This window comes from Cynocephalus volans, chromosome 5, assembly GCF_027409185.1.
Source record: "Cynocephalus volans isolate mCynVol1 chromosome 5, mCynVol1.pri, whole genome shotgun sequence".
NCBI lineage: Eukaryota > Metazoa > Chordata > Mammalia > Dermoptera > Cynocephalidae > Cynocephalus > Cynocephalus volans.
This window is the reverse complement of record NC_084464.1, coordinates 127,973,131-127,993,733: the sequence shown is the minus strand read 5'-3', so window position 1 is coordinate 127,993,733 and position 20,603 is coordinate 127,973,131. Positions and strand designations below refer to the sequence as shown.

The window sequence follows — 20,603 nt, the reverse complement described above, 5'->3', positions numbered from 1 at the left end:
CATGTATTTTTCTAAATTCTTGCATTAGCAATGCATATTGAAATAATCTAAATAATTTGGAGCAACAACACTATGGTTTTCACTTCTAACATAACCTTTTAGAATCTCAATATTATGTTCTTTTATTCATTAAATGAATTAGCAATCTATGGGCCAATTTCAAAGCTGATTCTTGAAAAGTTGTGACCAACAGTCTTTCTGGGACCAACAGATAGACAGATATGGTTCACACAGCTGCTGAAATGTAACAAAAGCATTGTAGAACCAAAAATAAAGGTTTTTTTTTCTAACCACAAGTAGAAAATCTATCATAAAGTTAATGCACTCTGCTACGGGTGTAGAACATAAGGTACTGAATCAGCATCTCCAGCTGTTGCTTAGTGAGGGAAAGCGTACCCTTCTCCAAGTGGCCATGTTCCCAAGTGGAGGTGAACAGAGGACAAGAGGAGGTGGAGAGGGGTAACCGAGACCCAGATTCTGCAGAGAGCCAGGACCTGTTGATGAGTTAGTGGGTGGTAATAACAGCGTTTTTCATGAGACAGATCCAACAGTGTTCATCCAACAGTGGGAATCATTATGTGCTCTGGTCTGGCTGAGAGAGCAATTCCTTTTTTTTTCTTAGGGGGAGAAATAATTAGAAATCAACATAAACAGAAAATGTGATAGTTTAATGGTAATTAATCTGCATGGATGTGAGTCTAAACTACTAACTTCACATTCTTGAATGAAACAAACTTCAGTTTGTGCTAAAAACAAACTCTACTTTGTTATATTATGAATAAACTCGGATCTTCCTGCCACATAGCATGCTAAAGTAGAATATCTGATGGCTGAAGCCTTAGCATAAGCAAACAGCAGGCGAGGGACTTGTGGTATTTTAACAGGCGCAAGAAGATGTGCAAATAGTGAGTATACCATTAAAAAAAAATCCAGCTTTATGTATCACAGCTAAAGTCCTGAGCAGAGAAAATAAATGGTGTTTTTCCTCCCAGATTCACAAAATTGCTGACAGAACAGAAAGGGAATATACAGGCACTTTTGCATGAAGCATTTTTGTACTTATGTGCTCGGCTCACTGCACTGATACCTCCTTTGGAAATGGGCCCTGTTCGTGTCCCAGAGGAGCACAGTGACAGGGAGGTGAAGTACTGGCTCTGGACTCATGCAGTCTGGTTTTGAATCCCAGTCTTGACATATTCTAGCTGAATTCCAACATTTATCTTTTCATCCAGCTATTCATTAAAAAAATTAAATGATTTGACATCCAGACACTATGCTAGTTATTGAGCATACAAGGATGAATAAAAGCAATTTCTGTGTCAAGGAGTTCAATTTGATTACTTATTTAGGCAAAAGTTGCTTAACCTCTTCTAGTCTAGGCTTCCCCATCTGTGACATGGGAATATCTGCTTGATACTGAGTGCGTTGAGTAAGATTCTGTGTAAAGCACCGAGCACTCTTACAGGCATTCATTAAAAATCAGTATGTATATGACACTTTGTTTTACTCAAGAGGCACTAACTACATCCTGTGTTATCTCCATCTGTATTTGAGGCAACTGCAGCTTGATCCCATAATAACTCTTAAAAACTAAGCATAGAGGCTGGGAAGAGGGAAGATGCTGATGCTTCTTTCTAATCCAGGAGATCTGGGGGACTCAGGGAACCAGGAACTCACAAATAGTCAAAGAGAGTGGCTACTCTTTAATGACCACAGACACAGACATTCATGCGTATCACAGATGGTCTCACACAACATTCTGGGAAGACAAGTATCTACTTTAAAAGAGGTAGGACATGCCATAGAAATGATACTTGTATGGCCCACAGAACCCAAAGGGCTATCTATATCTGTGGTTCCAAAATTTTACTGTGTAAAAATGACCTGGATTACTTGTTTAAAAGGCACAGGTTCCAACCCCAAAGATTTCGATTTGGGAATGAAGATGGCAGACTTAGGAAGCTGCATTTTTAAGAAGCACCTCAGGTGAATCTGTAGCTGATGATATAAATACTGTCTTTTTGCATCACATAATGACCCTCTTCACAAATAAGTATTTATTCAGTGATTACTGGAAGCAGTCTTCTAGGGATTGATCATACTGGGAGGCAAAACACGGACTTTAACTCAAGAAGCCTACAATACAGTTAGTAAAATAATCTTTTTATATTCTTACAACCACAAACTTACAGACTAAAACTTTAATGCAACAGAAATTAAAAGGCAAGAGCAATTACTAACGGTTCAGGTGTTTGAAGACTACAAAGAGTAGCTAGGAATAGTTATGGGATTTGAAGGAAAAGGACAACTTTAGACAGAAAAGGGGAAAGAGTGAAAATACTATGAAGAAAATTCTTTATAGGGATATAGAAAGAATATTTGGGAGGATGGTGAATATAAGAGAGGAATTTAAAAGAATCTTAAAGCTCTTCCTTCTTCCTTAAATTTTCACATGAGAATATCAAGGTCCACACAGTTATTTAGCTCCCAGGTGAGAGAAATCATAAACCTTTGAAACTTTAGAGGCTCTAGTTCAAACTGCTATCTTGTAACAGCCTGGTTGATTGTGTCTAGTAAATCAAAAATAATGATATTTAAGGGATGCCCATATAATTATTTTATAGCAATACTTATTGAAAAAAATCCCCTCATATCAAACCTCAACCTGTCTCTCAGGAAGTTCTCCTTCTATAGAGAACACACAATAGGTTTTCTCCTTTTTCCTTGAGACAGTTTTGTCAAACAATGCTTGGTGCTCTTGCTTCAGTATCTCCTTGTCCCCATGATGAACTCACACATGGGTATTCAAATGGGACAGGACCTTAAGAGTCTGCCAATTCACCTGGTCAGCCGGTAAGAATCTCATCCACAACAAAGATTTCCCTTAATCAGTATGCCTTTATTGTCAATCCCAAAGAAATTCCACTAACAGCAGGAACTTCACAGAAGATATATGAGGATTGTTGTAGTGCAAGAAAGCCCATGGACTTGTAGAAAAACAAAATAAATATCTTCCCTCAAGAACTTTGAGGCTAAATTCTGCCACTTAGTAGCCTTGTGATACTATACAAATCACTTAACATCTCTGAGCTTTATCTGTAAAATGAAAATGGTAAAACCTGCTCTGCCCATTTCAAAAGAATATTGAAAAAAATCAAATAAGACAATGATGAGAAAGTGTTTACATGCTGTACAAAATTATATTGATATGTTATTGTTGATAAGGGGCATAATGATACTTTACCAGCCCAGGGCCAGATTTGAATCTCCCTCATCCCCAAGAATAGACTAAGAATACACTCCATGAGAAAACTGATAACTGTATTTGATGAGAATACAGTATGTGTAATTGGTTTGTTTTTTTAAAATTGTGCCCTATCATGAGTCGTCTTAGATTAGGGCAACAGGTTATTGTGACTTTTTAAGGTCTGGCATCTCTTGGGGAAAGGAAATAAGGAGATTGTGAAATAAGTGAAATTATCCTTTCAGCCAATGAAAAGATAATTCTCTTTGAAAAGATCATTAATTAAACAAATAAGAAATCAGATTGCCAGAAGTCCACAAGGCACTTCTTTGGAATATCAGTACTTGGAACCATCCACTAAGTGGCATTTTGGTGTTACAGAATGGCCACAGGGCTCATTCCTACTCTTGGTCCACTGCAAAGTGACTTTAATCAAGTCACTTACTTCTCTGGACCCCTTTTCCTCTCCATTAATTTGAGGAGATTATGCTGCATACCATGATTTCCCAAAATCTTCCTGCCTATTAAAACATATTATACACCTAATAGACATATGCTCTTTCTCTAGCATTTTCTATCTTCGTAAATGGCACCATCCAGATGCTAAAGCCAGAAATCTAGGAGCCCTTCTCATCCCCACCTCCAATCACCCTTTCCTACAGATTCTACCTCCTTAATAGAGTACACATCTTTCCATTTCCTACCAACACTACTGCTACCATCTGGTAATGAGGTACTGCTTAAGAGTAATAGTTGTGATTTTATCAGGTCCTTTCTTTAAAAACAGTTTAAAAGCTTCTCATTACACTTCCCAAGTAACCACTTTGTCAAGTAGCCTGGTTTACTCCTCTCACCCTCACTTTTTGCCTAATGAGTAGTTCTATCCTAGCTGCAGAAAGAGAATTCTCCCTCATTTAAACCTCTTCTAGCTTTCTCCTACAACAGGCTTAATAAAAGCTAAGTGTCGTGGGGAAAGCTGTTAGGTCAAAAGATCTGAGTGTACATTTTAGGTCTATCATTTCTGACTGTGTCATTTTGATCTGTTTCTTAATTGTACTGAGCCTCAGTTTCTTCATTTGGAAAATGGTTATCAATATATCATGAAATTGTTCAGTGTTACATCAGAAAACACATGTAAAAATAGCTGAGTTGCCTTTCTTTACTCAAAACCCTTCACAAATTAATGATAAGATACAGAAAAGAGCTGCATTGAGTTATTTCCAAAACTCTGAATTTTGGCAACTGACCTCTTTAAAGCTATCAACTGATGTTATAAAAGGTCATAAACAGATTTACATAAGAAATCCAAATAAGTTGTTGACATGTGTTTGCCAAACTGGTGCTTTAAGTAGATTGGGTACGTTCCATGTAGTGGTCAAGAGGTTACCATAAAAGGTTTGAAAAATGCCTCAGAGAGATGAACAAAAATGCACTATTTTTAAACATACAATATTTTAGTGTTTGTTTGGTAAAAGTAATTCCAGTTAATGAGCTAGTGTGAAAGTTCAGCTATAGAAATTAGTCAATGTGCTGAAAATGGAAATTCGCTTAGCCAAACTATGCCACTCCATTACAAGCTTTACCTAACAATGCCAACTACGTTTACAGTGCACATAGCATACTTCCTATGATTGTCAAAGACGTCATGCTAAATGATGACTCCTATTCATTGGTCATAAATTTTAAGACAACAAAACACTGGGAGGCCTAATAAATTCCAGTGTTTTAAGCTGATTTTCCTTCCACCTTCCAGCTTCATCCCTACATGCTGTCTATTATCCTTTTTTTCCAGAGAAAAATCTGGATATGTATTAAATTCATTGTAAACTACCTAATTTCCAATTCTATTTAAACAAAATCTAAAAAAGAAATGTTGTACAGCTTAGAAGTTATATCTTAGTGTTCTAATTTATCTTCAGCCAAATATTATTTTTGTAATTCTGGCTTCATTTTTTCTTTCCTTAACCACTGTGAAATACTACAAGGGCAGGTTTCAGGTATGTTTTGCTCACTTTTGTAATTCTGGCACACAATAAATGTTTAATAGCTGTTGAATTAATGAATACATTTATGATGTTTTAGTTAAGGCTAAGCTCAATTTCAATTCTTTTCCATATTTTCCCCCAACAAGATTTCTATTTTGCTTGTTATCTTTTAGAAAATATGGCCTAAAAATTTCATGAAAGTACAAAGAGAAACATACTTTTGAATTCAAGCCCTAACTCCACATTCTTGGAGTTTTGACACAGACAACCATCTAAGGTTAGAACATGCTACAAGATGGAAAAGGGAAAGCTCATAGATCTTACTGTTGGAGGGACTTCAAGATCAGTTCCCTGCTTTTAGAGAGATGGAAGATTATGAGTTCCATTTTACAGTGGACACAACTGAATCACAGACTAAATGATTTGTCTAAATTATACAGCAGAGTATACATTAGAAATCAATTTCCCTGTGTCCTAATGTTGGATTTCTCTCGCTATAGTTCAAACGAAGAAGATCTAGATTCTAAGAAGGGAATTAGAAAGAGATGATTCTTGTACAATGATGTTTATGAAGTTTCTATTTCACATCTCGGGGTCCTTTTTTTTTGTTATTGTTTTATTTACTAAATCTTAGCAAATATAAAATCCAAGTAGGATTCAACTGGAAACTCAGTGAATGACTGCCATTATATGTGTGAAGCAAAAGGAGGAGTAACACTCCATTGCAGATGTTTTAAAAGTGTTCACAAAGCACCTTTTCTCAAAAATGCTTTTTCACACACACACAAATATTAATGCAAAGTTTAACAAAATTCTACTTCTGTAAAAAAGAAAAAACTGAAGGTACCAATGAAAAATCTTAGATTGTGGCTTATCAACAAAGAAACAGAATTAAAATTCATGGCCTTTTATATTTCAGTGTAGGCCTTAAATCAAGAGAAGAAGGAAACAATAACCAGTCTAAAGGATGTATACCTTTTCTAGACAAGGATCACAAGAATCATAAATACTGTAGAAGTAATTTGAAATCCAGTTGATAAAGTCTCTGATGCTTTATATTGATTAGCTGTGTAATCCCCTAGTATATAATAAACATTAGAAAATGCTCAGAAAATGGGCAAGCACAGAAGAGAAGGGTAAGTTTTCACCCCTTAAGGCCCAGGGTACCACCCTATTAACAGGAGATATTTGACAGAAGCATTAGAGTTCAGTAATTATCATTTTTAATAGCTCTTGAATAATAATACAGAAACCAGAGCTTGGATAAGATCTCAGATGCGTTACTTCATTTTGGTGAGAATATGGATAAATAACTAAGTACTGCATTATAACTGGCATGGTGATAAGAACATGTGTAATTGCCCCTCACTTTTTAAAAACTTTTAAAACACCTATAGTCAATTTTTACTATTTTGTATTTAAATGAACTCATTTCCCCTACAGTCTGTGTACATAAAAAATCATCTCCATAGTAATAACTTAAAATAATATTTTGCAGTTTAAATTACATATAGTTTATTCTAATTCCTCTTTTGATTCTTTCTTCTTTAGTCCTTTTTCCAGTGTACAGTATCAGAATCTATGCATCAGATAGCAGAAGGCCTGTTATTGCAAACATTAATAAGATCTATCATTTAGAAACAGTTACTTACACTTTGTTTAATCTCTAATGGAAAGGATTTCTCTAAATATTTATACCAGAACAGTTGTCAGAATGAATCCTGCAAAATTGCTGGCATACTCCCAGGAGCAGGGGGCTGGCGTGTGGGGGAGGTAAGATTCCTGGTCACATAATTTTAAGCAGCCCTAGAATTTCAGGGAGCTGCCTGCTACAATATGAAGGGTTTGTATTAACAAAAAGGTACTTCAGTGTGCAGAGCAATTCAAGTAAAGTATTTGAACAACCACTTTAGTTTATTGCTCTTGTAAAAATGACTCTCCATTTGCTTCAGGTTTAAAGTAAAAGGATTATTTAGGTTTTAGAGACCCAGTAAATAAATGGCCCATGAGGAAAGAAACTTGCACCTGAAGTGTGAAGAAACACAAAACTCATTCTGTGCAATGGCCCTCAAGGTCCTTCATACATAGAAATGACTTGTTTCTTCCCTGAGTTGCTAAGTAGAGTCAGCATACAAGTTACTTGGGGAAGAACTGAAATCTGCTAAGATAAATGCCAAGATAAATGCAGCAGTGTTTTATAAATTAACTCAGCTGTCTGTGTGTTTATTTTTTCTTTGGAAGATTCTAAAATTAAGAATATTTAACTCATCTTAGTAGTGGATTAGAATCTGGAGAGTGGATAAGGAAGTGCATTTGGGCTGGGAAGGGTAAAGAAAATTCCCACGCTGAAAAATCTTGGCTATTTTCATTTGAAATGTGTTCTTATCTTATGAACTCTAGCACCTCTGCCCAATAGCCTGTGAATTAAGTAGTTTGACTAAAAACTATTACATAAAGTTTCTGGGATTGTAAGCTCTTCATTTATAGCATGAGTAATATATTAAGTTCAGAGGCAAATATTTTAAGATAAATTCCTGGAATGTCAGTGGGATGTCCATTTGGAAGCTGAAGATGGTAGTAGAAGCTTGAAATTGTTTGGAGCTCCTCTAACTGGAGTTCTCCCTTATTCTATTAGAAGTTGAACTTTGAGGTATGGACACATAAGATCTGAAAACATACATGAATCAGAGGCTGGGTCCTTGAAGCTTGGTATTGTATGTAATGGCAAATGCTATTTATTGATTGTAGTAAGGCCAAGTATGCATCTATGTGATCTTACAAGCCTAATTGGCCTCCAAGGGAACCCCACTGATCTATGATCTTGGATCAAGCTTTAGACAAAATTGAAAAGTTGGCTGAATGTCTTAGAAATGTTCTATATGAAAGAGACTTGCCCTGTTATATTATATTCAGTCTTTGTGAAGGAGGCTAAGAGTTACCATCTTGAGGAATGCATAATTCGAGTGTGCCAATTCAGTCCAAAGAGTCTTATTTCTTGTTACCAAATGTATAATTTATGAGAGTCCTTGTGTATTCTACATAAAAAAACTCATCATAAATTGAGAAACAAAACTAAATTCTGTAAGAAACAAATAGCTGATCAGTAAGTACTTAATTAGTTTGTAGCCAAGCAGCATTTGTCTATATCTTTTGTATTTCATGACAAAAATGACATACCATCAAAAGGTAGTGATACAAGTAAACACAGGTCAAAGTTTTACTGTTAAATTTCCAAAAATTAGGATTCTTCTATTCTTAGATTATTTTACTGTCAAATTCAAGACCAGAGAAAACCAAATATATTGTTCCACCGTAACAAGCAGGTCGTGGTAACTATTAGATGTGAACAGTGCACAAGGTCAGGGTTTATTTGCCAAATGATACCTGGAGATTGCCAGTTGCCAGAAAAAGCTGGCCAGAAAAAGGATCCTTTCTGTAGATTAAAATAAGCAATATTAACCATCCACATGTTTAAACAGAGAATGAGTAATTTAAGCTCAAAAGAGTACTGAAATATACTGAAATCATTCTGAACCATAAAGGAATTTGAAACTTACCACTGTAAGGAACTCTGTGTCTGTTTAATTAAAGATCCATCACATGAGGTGATGGAATATACTTTGAGTATTCCAGGCAAACTTTCACTTTGGTTATTAAGCACAGATACGTTCGTGCTAAGTGAATATTCTCCTATGGAAAGGTTTAACAATCTTCTAATTTCTCATATATTGAAAGTTTAAGATTACAGCACCACTTATTTGTTAATAATTTCTACTTAGCTACTTGTAACATTATGTGTCTGAAAGGTCTTATTTTCAGGAATTATAAGTTTGCTCTTGACCTTTTTCTAGCTCTAGAAATTTTAGAACTCCTTTTTGCATGTAATGTACTACCATTTCCTTATTGCCTAATGTTACTTCACTAAAATAACATATAAATTGACCTAAGGATGTTTACAAGGAATCTTTCCCTTTCCTTTCCATCCCAGTCAGACACCTCTTTTATAAAGACTTAGACTACATCCCTTGGATTCTTTTTATCTCCTGAGGAAGGGAGGAGGAGAACTTGCAATGATGACAGCAGGAGTTTTAGACGTAGGCATTTGCACTTAGGGAGGCAGACAAGGCGGTTTATAGGAGGACGGTGACATCAACTGTGCACGTACTAATGTGCACATACCATCTCTTGCATGCTAGGGTGAATAACCTATATTGAGAAAAAAAAATTGGTGGAAAAGCATTGTTTTCTGGTGGATTTCCTGCTCTCTGTTAACTCATGATTGCTCCCAATCCTTAGAGAGAAGTAACTAGGTCTGACCCCGAAGCAATGGCTCAAGTGTGCTGTGATGACCCTTTTCCCAAGGAGCCTGGCTTTCCTCAGTTTAATTACTTTTGGCAATTGTGGTTATTGGGATTTGGCCTAGTGACTCATTGGAACCCAAATTTTCCCAAAGAGCCCCCTTAAACAGAATTAAGTCTGACAGGAAGCTCAGACTTCCACCTCACTTTGACATGGAGCTTTCCCCAGTTTATGGCAAGGTTTGAAAATCCTTCACGGAGTAGCAAAGACTAACAAACAAGATTTAATAAAAATAACTACCCAAAGAAGAGCACATTAAGAGTGAAGTAAAAACAGTCTAAGTTCATGAATAAATGACCTACTGCAAAACTTAACCTATTAAGATAGAGTTAAAACCTGTGCTGTTTATAGCGGTTTTACTGATCACCAGTGGTCAATCTAAAGTTAGTAAGGAACTGTAGAAACCATAAAAGAAAGGGATGTTTATTTCTTAGGCATTTTCCTAATCCTTAAGTTTTTCCTAAAAAACAAGGAGGACTTTAGGGCACATTACCAATCATCTGGTAAGACGTAAAAAAGTAGTCGTTCATTATTAAGTAGATGTGCAAAAATTTTGAGTAAGGCTGATACTCCATGTTCTACAGTTGTCTTATTTACTCACTCTTCCACCTACACCTCAGTATAATTCAGCAGCAAGCACACTCACCGTGATTTGCACCTCTCCAAGCAGTAGTGTTCCTGTTCTATGAAGCCAGTATCTGTTACGCTCACTATCATGTCCTACTGTGAGCACTTTGCTCTCTTTTCTTAAACTCTGACTAACACAATTCTCTATCAGATAGTCTTGTCTGCTCCTGTCAGTGCCACAAGTTTAACAATACCCTATTGATACATAACACAGGGTTATCTGATTACTTTATATTTTAAACTACTATTTGTTCAAATTACATATATCTCATCTCTTATCATACCACACACAAGTCTATTTTGTGTATAGTAACCCTCATAAAACTGGCACTGTTTTCAAGAGTTGCTCAGCTGCAATAGTTACTCTTGAATTAAGTATCTGACAATATTTCTTAGTCTTGGCTGCACATTGGAATCACCATGACTGCTTTTAAAAATATGAATATCTACATCCCATCTCGAGAGATTGTTTCATTTGTTCTTGGATGGGGACTTGGTATTGGCATTATTTTTTAAAGATCCCCAGATGATTCTAATGTGAACTCTGGGTCGAGAATCACTGTACCAAGGACCATAAAGCAAGAATTTGGAGTGGAGGCTACTGTTAATGCTCGTGGTAAAAGTAATATAAATGATAGATTGTATGAAGCACCATAAAGATAACTTTTCTGGCTAATAAAAACTAGTTAGTGAAACATCTATTGTGGTTGTAAATTACATTGAAGGATTTTGATATTTAACTGTAAAATCACAGACTTTGCCTACATCCTCACGCCTAAGTTAATCTTCTCTTGGATACACACGCTATAGATGGGGAGAATAATTTTAGAGTATTTCATATAAACTGAGCAATTACATTGCTTCTAATGAAAAAAAAAAACCCAGCAATTATGTTTAAAAACCATCAACAGGGCTGGTTTAAGGAACACAAGGACAAAGGGTAGAGAAATGAGAGATATGGGGGAAAGTACTTGAATACCAGAGGCAACCTCTATAATAAATGTTTGAAAAAGACTTGTGATTTGTTAATGAGGAGGAAGAGAGCGAGCAAAGAAAAGATAGTAAGAGGAAGAAAAAGTAATGTGGGTTTGAGAAAATGCCCCTCATGATTGCCTCAAGTACCCATCTCAGTAGTTAAGATCGAGGGAAGAAATCAAGGTAAAACCTGGGCTTTGTACTCAGACCAGAATTCCAGGTCTACCACATCTCACTGAGTAATCAACTAAAGTGGGACTACTGGCACATTCCCTACAGGGTGGGTGTGAGGATTAAATACGATAATTTTTGCAAAAACATCAAGTATAGGGTCTGGCTATTTAAATAATAATTATTATCATAACATTCACTTTAACAAATATAAATGTATATTAAGATAAAATGTATATAACAATGGCTCTGCGAGCTATGAAACTATAGCTTGCCATGAGGCATTCACACATATTTTTGCATATTATTTTACCTCTTTTCTTATTGGCAAAATGTGACTGATACTTCTTCTACTTATATTACAGCCTTTGTCAAGATGACTGTGTTTGTAACTGTGAGGTCCCTTTGTATGATAGGAGAACATAACAATGAGAAACTACTGCTCTTTTTCTTACCAAATTATTGAGCATATGTTAAGAAAACAGTGTTCTAAAATAAGCAGCTCACAAATTCTGTTATTTTATATTGTGTGGTGGTGGTTTGTATTATGTGGTTATAAAATGGGGGCTGCTTTACCACTTACTCTCAGGAATGTGCTTTGTATTGGGGTATAATTATAAATATGCTTACCAGCTACTTTTCTGAAGACAATTTTTGGGAGTGAATACAGTACATTGCACTACTGTGTATTCATTTCAGAAAGGTGTTTTAAGGTAACTGAATCATGCCCATGCCAAGTGCTCAGAAGTCTAGGAGAACAGACTGCTTCTGATAAGGAAATCCCTAAATGAATAGGAGGAAATAGAGAGCTTGGGGCCTGGCTGTTACTGAGGCTGGACAACTATTCAAAGTGGATATTGCAGAGGTAATACTCATACTGTGTAGAGGGACTTGTTCAAGTTTCATCCCATCTTGAGATTTTCTTATTATGAGAGAGCACAGTTTGTAGAGAAACATACTTGAAAGTAGAATGCTATTGTTATGAATATATGTTAGATACAAATGGAATGGTTCAAAAAATAATTTTTACACCTTATGAAAACTTGTCTTTCATTACCACAAAGTTTTTAAGTCTCCTTATGATCTGAAGCAAAGTAACATAGTTCTACAAATGATGATTCTTCCAATTATAATCTCCAACTGTGATACTTGGCAACTTACAACTGGAGCTCATGATACCAGTGACCATTCTCTTATATAATGCAGAGTACTATAAAAATGAGAAACCACAGTTGAGAATGATGTATTAAACTACTTAAAATAGACAATGTACCTTAACGTAATTAATTAATCTTACTTTGACAATACCAAGAAGAGTGAGTCTGAATGTCGGCACTGTAAATACTTTTGATAATCAGAAACATCCCCTTTATGTGAGTGATTCTAAAGTACTTATATTTAGCTTTTGATACTCTCTGAAACTGGTTCTGGGCTCCTAAAAGTCCTACTGTCCCCTCAAAGTAAAGACAGCCTAAAAGTGAAAAGTTTCCTACCAAACCTGCTTCTCTGACTTTCCTGTCCTTTTGTTTGTCACCATCATTTTTCCATTCACCCAGACCTGAGTCCTTGTTCTGCAAAGTTTAGTGCCGAATATGGCCCTCCTTCTCTCTTCCCTTCATATCCAATTAACTGCTGAGAACTACTGACTTGATCAAAAGAAATTATCTGCCATATATACTCTCTTGCTCAATTGTTCACTGTCATAGCATAAGGTCTTATTACCTTAAACTTGGACTATTGTAATCACCTCTTTCTTTTCAGCATAGGCCACCTCTGAAAATCTGCCATGGAAGGGAAGCTCTGAAGCATCCTTCTAGCTGGTATTCTAAACCAGCTCCCTGTGACCTAAGCCCAAGGACGAGATGGATCTGCTATAGACTAAGTATGCTGATTGATGCTGTGGCTATGGGTTTTAGACACTAGAAATTGTGAAGGATGAGTTATATCATAATTAATTCATTCTCCACTTTGATAAATTGCTCATTAGGTAATCTTTAAGTGATAATTTACATATAATAAATGAATGCTTATAATTTGTTTGCATTCTTAATCTTTATCTTAATCTTAATCTTATTTGAATACAACACACAAGTTTAGAAAGACTGTTTACTCCCTAGTTGTGACATGTTCTCAACCAAAAGATTAAAAGTTGAAGAGAATATAGGGATCACTTAGATCAAAATTTTTGGTCAACCTCCTCATTTTGCAGATGAGGAACTACAGCCAAGTGTGGCAAAGGAACTAGCCTGGGTTATACAGATATTAGCAGCAGTGCTGGATCCAGAATCCAGGTCTTTAACTTTTCAGTCTACTTTTCTCAACATACAGTGGGGATTTTCTCTTCTCAAGTCTCATTCTCTACCACGAACTTATAATATTTACTATTCACCAATTTTTAAAGGTCAGATGGAACACTAATAAGTTAGTGTGTTGAAGACTAGATTTGATTTTTGCATAAACTATAAAGACAGTTAAAAGCCATTAAGTATACATTTAATTGGGCAGTCATATTCTTTAGTATCACTGAATTTTCTGTACAAATCTCCCAGAAGAATTTTAGTAATAGTAGATGGTAACTAGGTACCTTGTCAAGAATACAAATAAGGCAGAAATCCTCTTATCAGACATGAGACACCTATAACCATATTTTTAAAAATGAATTTTTGAAATTATTTAAACTGTTCACATGCAAAAAGAATTCAGGCATTTTGCTTAAAAGTTTCATTCTGTTGAAACCTTTGGAGCAGAAAATAGGATTTCCAAGCACTCAATGACACAGACATTTAGCATTGTCAGTACCCCCACAATCTTTGAAAGTAGAACATTCCATTCTTTTCGATATTGCTGGATGATTACTTTAATCAGAATGCTGTTAATATTCCTGAGTGAAAAGATCTAATGGGCCTAATTAAATAAACAGAAAAGATGGGTAGCACCTTTTACGAATGCACATTTTATACTTTATGTATTTTGTTAAGGTGTAATTGCAAAGCATTTCAAATTTACTATGATGTCCAACAAATGATAAATTTTAATATAATCCAATTACGTTAGACCCAGAGAAAAATCCACACTTAAGAGAGCAATCTACATTTTTCCTCAAAATCAAAAGCCAGGTCCCCCCAAATCTATATAAATTATGATGCAACTTTTTTTTTTTTTTTTTTCCAAATTGTCATTCTCCGAAGAATGCCAGCGTGCAATGCACTGTTAGGAAAGAAATAGTCCTAACCAAGTCAAACATATAATTTCAACATGCTGTCTTGCATGATCCTTACCATGCTCTCAAAACTGACTGATGTTTTCCTAATGGTAACCAAAGTTGGTTCTTACATTTCATGAAATACAATATCCACTCTGATGGCATTTCAAGAATTCACTACTTGGAAAAAGGATTTTTGGGAGGGGGGATTGGGATTGGACGTGTGAATAAATAGTGAGGAAGTGAGAAAAGAGAGGTCAGGGCAATGTTCAAAATGAAACATTTGGATAGAAATAAAAGAGAAAAAAGATTTAGTAAATCATAATATCTAGAATAGTTTTATTTTTTTCGTAGTCAATTCTTATAATTGGAGACAGATCTTTTGATCTTAATTCTACATAGGGTTCGGGCAACCCTACACAGTATCCTATCAACATTACATAGGATACAAAAGGACTATTGAATATTAAAACAGATTAACCATTAAACTAAAATATATTTTAGACATTTGCGTAGCAATCTGGAGACCTCTCTCCAGATTCAAATAATCTAGAATGATTAGATGACTAGTAAGTTCATCTCACAGCAGTATAGCAAGGGTTTCCCTATAATAACTAGAAAATCAAATTTGTATTGGATAAATGATGGTATATATACCATCAAAATTATTATTTAATAAGCCTGATATCTCCTCTATGACGTGGATCAGCACATAGTATAAATGTATAACTGTGAGACCCAATGTAGGAGAAAAATTCCACTTACTGGTTGTATGGCTTTGTGAAGTTTACTTAGCCTCTGTTTCTCAGGCTTTCTCTGTAAAATGGGAAGATTACTACAGCCTCTACACTTCCAGTGGCTATTTTGGGGCCCAAGTAAATAACCCAAGTGAAAATGTGATACGCTTATAGTTATTATACTGTGACTTTTACAGCAAAGATAATTTTTAATTTTAGCACATAACCTAGAATTCAGAGGTTGACTGTACCAAGCTGTAAAGCCTGAGCTGGATGGAAATGAGTTAAAAAGTGAGTTCAGGGTTGTTGATTTAGCATCCCGTGCTTAAAGCTAAGGATTTTCTCTAAAAACACTGCTGGGTGGGTATTTTGAATAAGGATTGCCTAGGAGCTGTATCAATCCAAACAGACAAAAAAAGTATTGTATATTTATTCACTCATGAGTAAATAGATATTTTTAAAGTACAAGACTCCTGATTTAAAATGTTGTTTCTTTATAAAAGGAAATAGGAATTTGTAACAACTAGGATAATGATTTTGTAACAAAGTAGAGACAAATAGAATAATGGTTGGTTTAGGGAAACAGGAGAATACTGGCATGACTTTGCTATTTCTGAGGATAAGCAATGGTTCTTTAGACCTGACAGTATTTAACACTGCAAATGAATATCTTCGTTTGTGAGAAACTTTTCTACTAAAACGATCAAGAGACTATTAAACAACTTTGAAAAATAGTTCTTATGCCTTAATTTTCTACCTCTCATATCTGTAGTGATGGTTTTAAAAGTTTAGGAGAGTGCAGCTATTTATCTACAGGCCAGAAGAGATACTCTTGAATAATTCGCTTTAGTTGCCTCTTGAAGAAAAAAACAGGAAAGTTGTTCTGTTTTAAAAAAAATACGTGTAACCACTACCTTATCTTTCATCTAAAAAAGCTTTTCCTAGTCCTTATTTGAGAAAAAAAGTCTTTTATTCGTTTCTTTCAGAGATTTCCGAAGAAACGATCCATATCAATTCGTGCATATGCAGTTTGACCTTGAGTTTCTGAACATTTAAAGAGGGTTTCCCTACTTTCCACCCCTTCCCCATTCTCCAAAGTCATACTGCACCTGCCAAAAGAGAGTGTCGTCTCTTTTCTCGGAGGACGCAAGGGGTCGCCCCTCTCCCAGGATTGCACCAGCAAACTAAGCCGCAACCGCAGACCCAAGTGCGAAGGATCAAGGAGCATCTCCTGCAGGAGCTCTCTCCCAGACCCACTCCCACGGAATAACTGGAATTGCAACCCAATTCCACCCATTCCCTCTTTCATCTCGGCGACACAACAAGAGGGCGCCTTTGACTTGGTTTTGAGATGGTTAAGGCTGAATAGGAGCTCCCCTTTTGACTCCGCGGTTCTTCCCTAGTCTGCCCCATTCCGCTGCGCCCCGAAGCCCTGGGCAGCGTCAGGCGGCAGCTTCCCTCACCGTGGTGCTCGCCGCGGGAGGTGGGCATAGATGGCCAGCAAGCTTTCTTTGCGGGGTCATCCGTCAGAAACGGAATCCCCCAAACTGCAAGCGGAGACACCTCTGACATTCAGACCCTGCCCCGCCCTGGCAAGTGTGTGGTTCCCGGCCGGGGGGTCCTGGGTGGGTGGGGTGAAGGAGGGAACGGGCCGTGGGCGCCTCGATGGGCACCGGCTGGAAGAACGAATGGAAAGCAAGAGGCTACGCTTCTGCCCGGCCTCCCTTTCCCCACTGACCCTGCGAGGAGAGGAGGCGGGGACCTCCGGGCGGGAGGGCACCGCTGAGCCCCAGGCCGTTCCTTCCGTGGGGCGGCCCCGCGGCCTGAGTGAACGAGTGGGTGGGGGAGTTATGAAGAACACAAACCATTCAGAGGCCAAGAATAATAAATCGGATGCCCTGACATGTTTAGTTTAGGCCCTTCTACCCCCTGCTACGCGATCCTGGAGGAGCTGAGGCCGGGCCGGAGCCCCTGGCGCTCCGGCCCAGCCACGTTTTTTAAAGGCAATTTTCAGGTGAATCAAACCTTGTCTGGCCGAGGCGAGCGGTACAAAGGGAGCTTTCAGGGGACCCTCACGCCCAGGGGCAGGGCAGAGACAAACAGCGGCCGAGAAGCGATTACTAAATTTCCATCTCACACAAGCCCGTGTTGTATCCTCCACGTTGCCCCCGCGCCTGCCCCAAGGGCCTTCGCTGGCCAGACGCTCGGAGAAGGGCTCCGTGCGGGGGACCAGGCGCGGTCGCTGGTCGTGGGCTGTCTCACCGCGGAGACCCGAGGGGCAAATGCAATATTATCGCTCTGTGTGCCCTGCGAGCTCCAGGAAAGGTTTCTTCCTCCCTCTCTCCACCAGAGCCCCCAACGATGGAGCCAATGTCGCCCCTGGCTCTGTGGTCTGCGAAGGGACTCCCCACGCAGGCACAGATATCAGGACAGCGAGCGCGCGGAGCCACCCGACAGCAGGGAGAGGTGCCACCCTCTCATCTGTCCCCTCATCTTGGGAAGATGCCACTTTTCAGACAGAGCAACCTGGGTTGAGGCCGCCCTGGGGATGCACGTTTAACCTCAGCTGTCACAAGCCAACCTTGCAAGTAACAGGATAAGGGGCTGCAAGGAGGCAAGCGTGAGTCTTTAGGGGGAACACTACCTTCAGTATGTGTCTGTCTCAGGGGACACACTTAAAAGGGCCAGGGATGGTAAAGGCGCTCACGTGTGACAGGCAAGAGAGAAACTGGAAACCTGGCACCTCCGGCTCCCAGCGGCCGAGGTCCGGCTGTCTTCAGACCCCGGGGTGTGGGACGTCGGGCGGCTCCGCACACGCAGACACCCAGATCCCCAGCGCCTGGCATGCGCTCCGCTCCACTCGTGCGTGTCGGGGAAGGAGCGGCGCAGGCGCCCGCTCTCTCGCTCCCTGGCCGGCCGGCGGGCACTTGGCTACCTGAGCGCAGCATGAGGGCCCAGCCGGTGTCTCCCTCGAGAGGCGACAACGCGAGGTGAGCTGGTGCCGCGGCCGCGCCTCTCTCCCGGCGTTTGCTCGGCGGTCAGGGGCATCCCACACGCCGGGCGTCCCAGCTGCCCTTTGAGGCTCCAGTGCGTGCCTCAAAAGGAAAGCACAAGTCCCTAGAGCGAGTCTAACGTAGGACCCAACCATCCCGCGAACCTGAGGGGGCGGGAGCCACATTTGCGCTTGGCCCGCGGGTCTCCCGCACCCGCTAGGTGCCAGGGAAGACAGGGGCGCCGAGAGGCAGGCGTGCAAGATGCCGTCAATACCACCAGAGTCTCAACTGTTATCTCCTCTGGCAGGCGTGGGGTGCAGGGCGGGAGCACGGCTGCCACTGGGAGCAGACTCAGGACAAGCAAAGCGACCCGACAGGTGAACGCGGCGGGAGGGAGCAAACGCGTAAAAAACCCTGCACTTACTTCTTCGCTGGCGCCTTCCCCGGGAGGCGTTTTGGCTGCCGATGTATTCCATAAAGTTCAAAATGATAAAAAACCAAGAAATCAGTCGCAAGTGCATAGTAACCCAGTAATGTTTCCCTTCCTTTTCTCCTTTTTCTTTTGATGGTTATTTATATTTAATGTTTTTGAGAATATACGTAGGTGTTAGGCGAATATATCATAGAGAACCCGAGCAGCGGGACTTCTCCACTCCGGTCCGATAGGCGTGCTGTGATGGCAAGCGAAGCGGGGCGGGTGGACAGGGAAACCAACTATTGTACTTTCAAATTGTCCGAGCAGTGAGCTGCGGCGGCTCCGCTGGGGTGGCTGTCATCGCCGCGAGCGAGGGTTCCAGGAGCCGCCCGGGCGGCCGCAGGTAGCATGGTGCGCGGCGGCGGCGGCGGCGGCCGCGGGCGGGATTCCGGGCGGGCGGGCGGCGGCGGCGGCGGCCCCTTGGGCTCAGAGGCTGCGGCGACTGTGGCGGCAGCGGCGGGGGCCCGGGGAGCGCAGGGGTGCGGGCGCCGTCGGCACCGCGGCCATGGCCAAGGGGCGGCGGAGAGACCCCGAGCTGCTTCTGGCGTTCGCGAGCAGGAGCCGCTCCAGTATTGGGCTGGGCTCCCGGGAGCACCCCATAGGGGAGGAGGGGGGAGGGAGGGGGAGAGGAGGGGGGATGGCTGCGGGGGGCGGAGGAGGGAGGGGGCGGGGAAGGAAACTGCTGGAGCAACAACCCTGAGCGACCTCAATAACTTTCAATTTCAAGAGAGAAAGAGGGAGCTGGAAAAGTACAGGCGTTGTGATTTGGCAGAGGGACGGGAAGAGGCGCCTAAGGGGTCCCGGGTCTGCGGCGGAGCATCTCTGGACACTGCAGAGACGGCGGGAGAACACGAGCCCGGGGGGAGGGGAGCAGGCGAGGCACTGCGTGCCGGGAAGAGCCCCTCGGAGGGCAGCTCCGGCGGGAGAGGTGGGCGCGCTGGGGCTGGGAGTGTTGAGGCCGAAGGTCCAGCGGGCGGGAGTCCCCTCCGCCCCCCCGGCCGGCTCGTCTCCGCGGCCTTAGGCTGGACGCACCCAGTTGTCGGTGGCCCTGAGCCCCTGCACCCTCGAGCCTCCACCCCACCCCCAGCGCCGGCGCCACTGGGCCGAGGGCAGCTCTCCCCTCGCCCCCTCGGCAGATCGCCGGAGGGTTTCTGGCTGCGGACTCTTTCCCAGCTTTCCTAAGACTCTCTCTCCTCTGTTGCCTGTCTGTTTCTTTCAATAAAAGTAGCTGCAGTTGGGCGCCGGGCGGGTGGTCCGCAGGAGACTCAATGGGCGCTGCTGGTCAGCTTGGCCGTGGTTTACCTGCTCAAAGAGGGGAGGACCAAGAGGTGCGCGCGTTCAGGACCGTCCCGTTGGAAATGCAATGGTGCTGCGGCTTTCTTCCAAACAGAGCCTTGGCTGCGGATCTGGAAGATTCCTCCTCCCCTCAGGCGATTCCCTCCGTAGTCAGCTCGCCCTCCCTTGGAGCTCTTTCTCTTACTCTCCCAGTGTTCTTGAGAGGTTCGGTTGTGCATTTTGGTTTCTTATCTGGGAGTCTGGGAATAATATTTGGAAAGATTTTCCCAGTCTTGGGGGAGGAAGGGAAGGCCCACTGCTTTCTTCTGTTCCCAGTGCAAGTGGGGGTCTTTGCAAGCGGAGAATAAGGTTCCCTGGGCCACCCAGGGGTGGGGGAAGACAGGGCCGGCCGGCACTTCTGAGCAGTGTACGTTCTACCTGACATTAGTCAGTAGTGAGTTTTCCACCTCCACTCCAGTAGCACAAGCTGATGAGCTTTCAGTAGTTACTGAAGAAGTATTTAGTTGAAAGTCACAAGCCCCCAAATTGATTTTAATATA

General features: G+C 40.8%; 1 protein-coding gene across 3 annotated transcripts in view; it reads right to left on the bottom strand.

Annotated features, from left to right (window-relative positions):
* Positions 1-20,064, bottom strand: part of RSPO3 (R-spondin 3) — a 73,812-nt gene extending 53,748 nt beyond the window's left edge. For 2 of the 3 annotated variants that reach the window (XM_063096902.1, XM_063096903.1), the window contains exon 1: positions 18,718-20,064. In XM_063096902.1, the coding sequence (XP_062952972.1) occupies positions 18,718-18,814 (97 nt within the window). In that variant the 5' untranslated portion in view covers positions 18,815-20,064. Of the gene's footprint in view, positions 1-18,007; positions 18,162-18,717 lie in introns of those variants that run through there. The other variant, XM_063096900.1, reaches the window with a different exon arrangement.
* Positions 20,065-20,603: the final 539 nt, after the last annotated feature.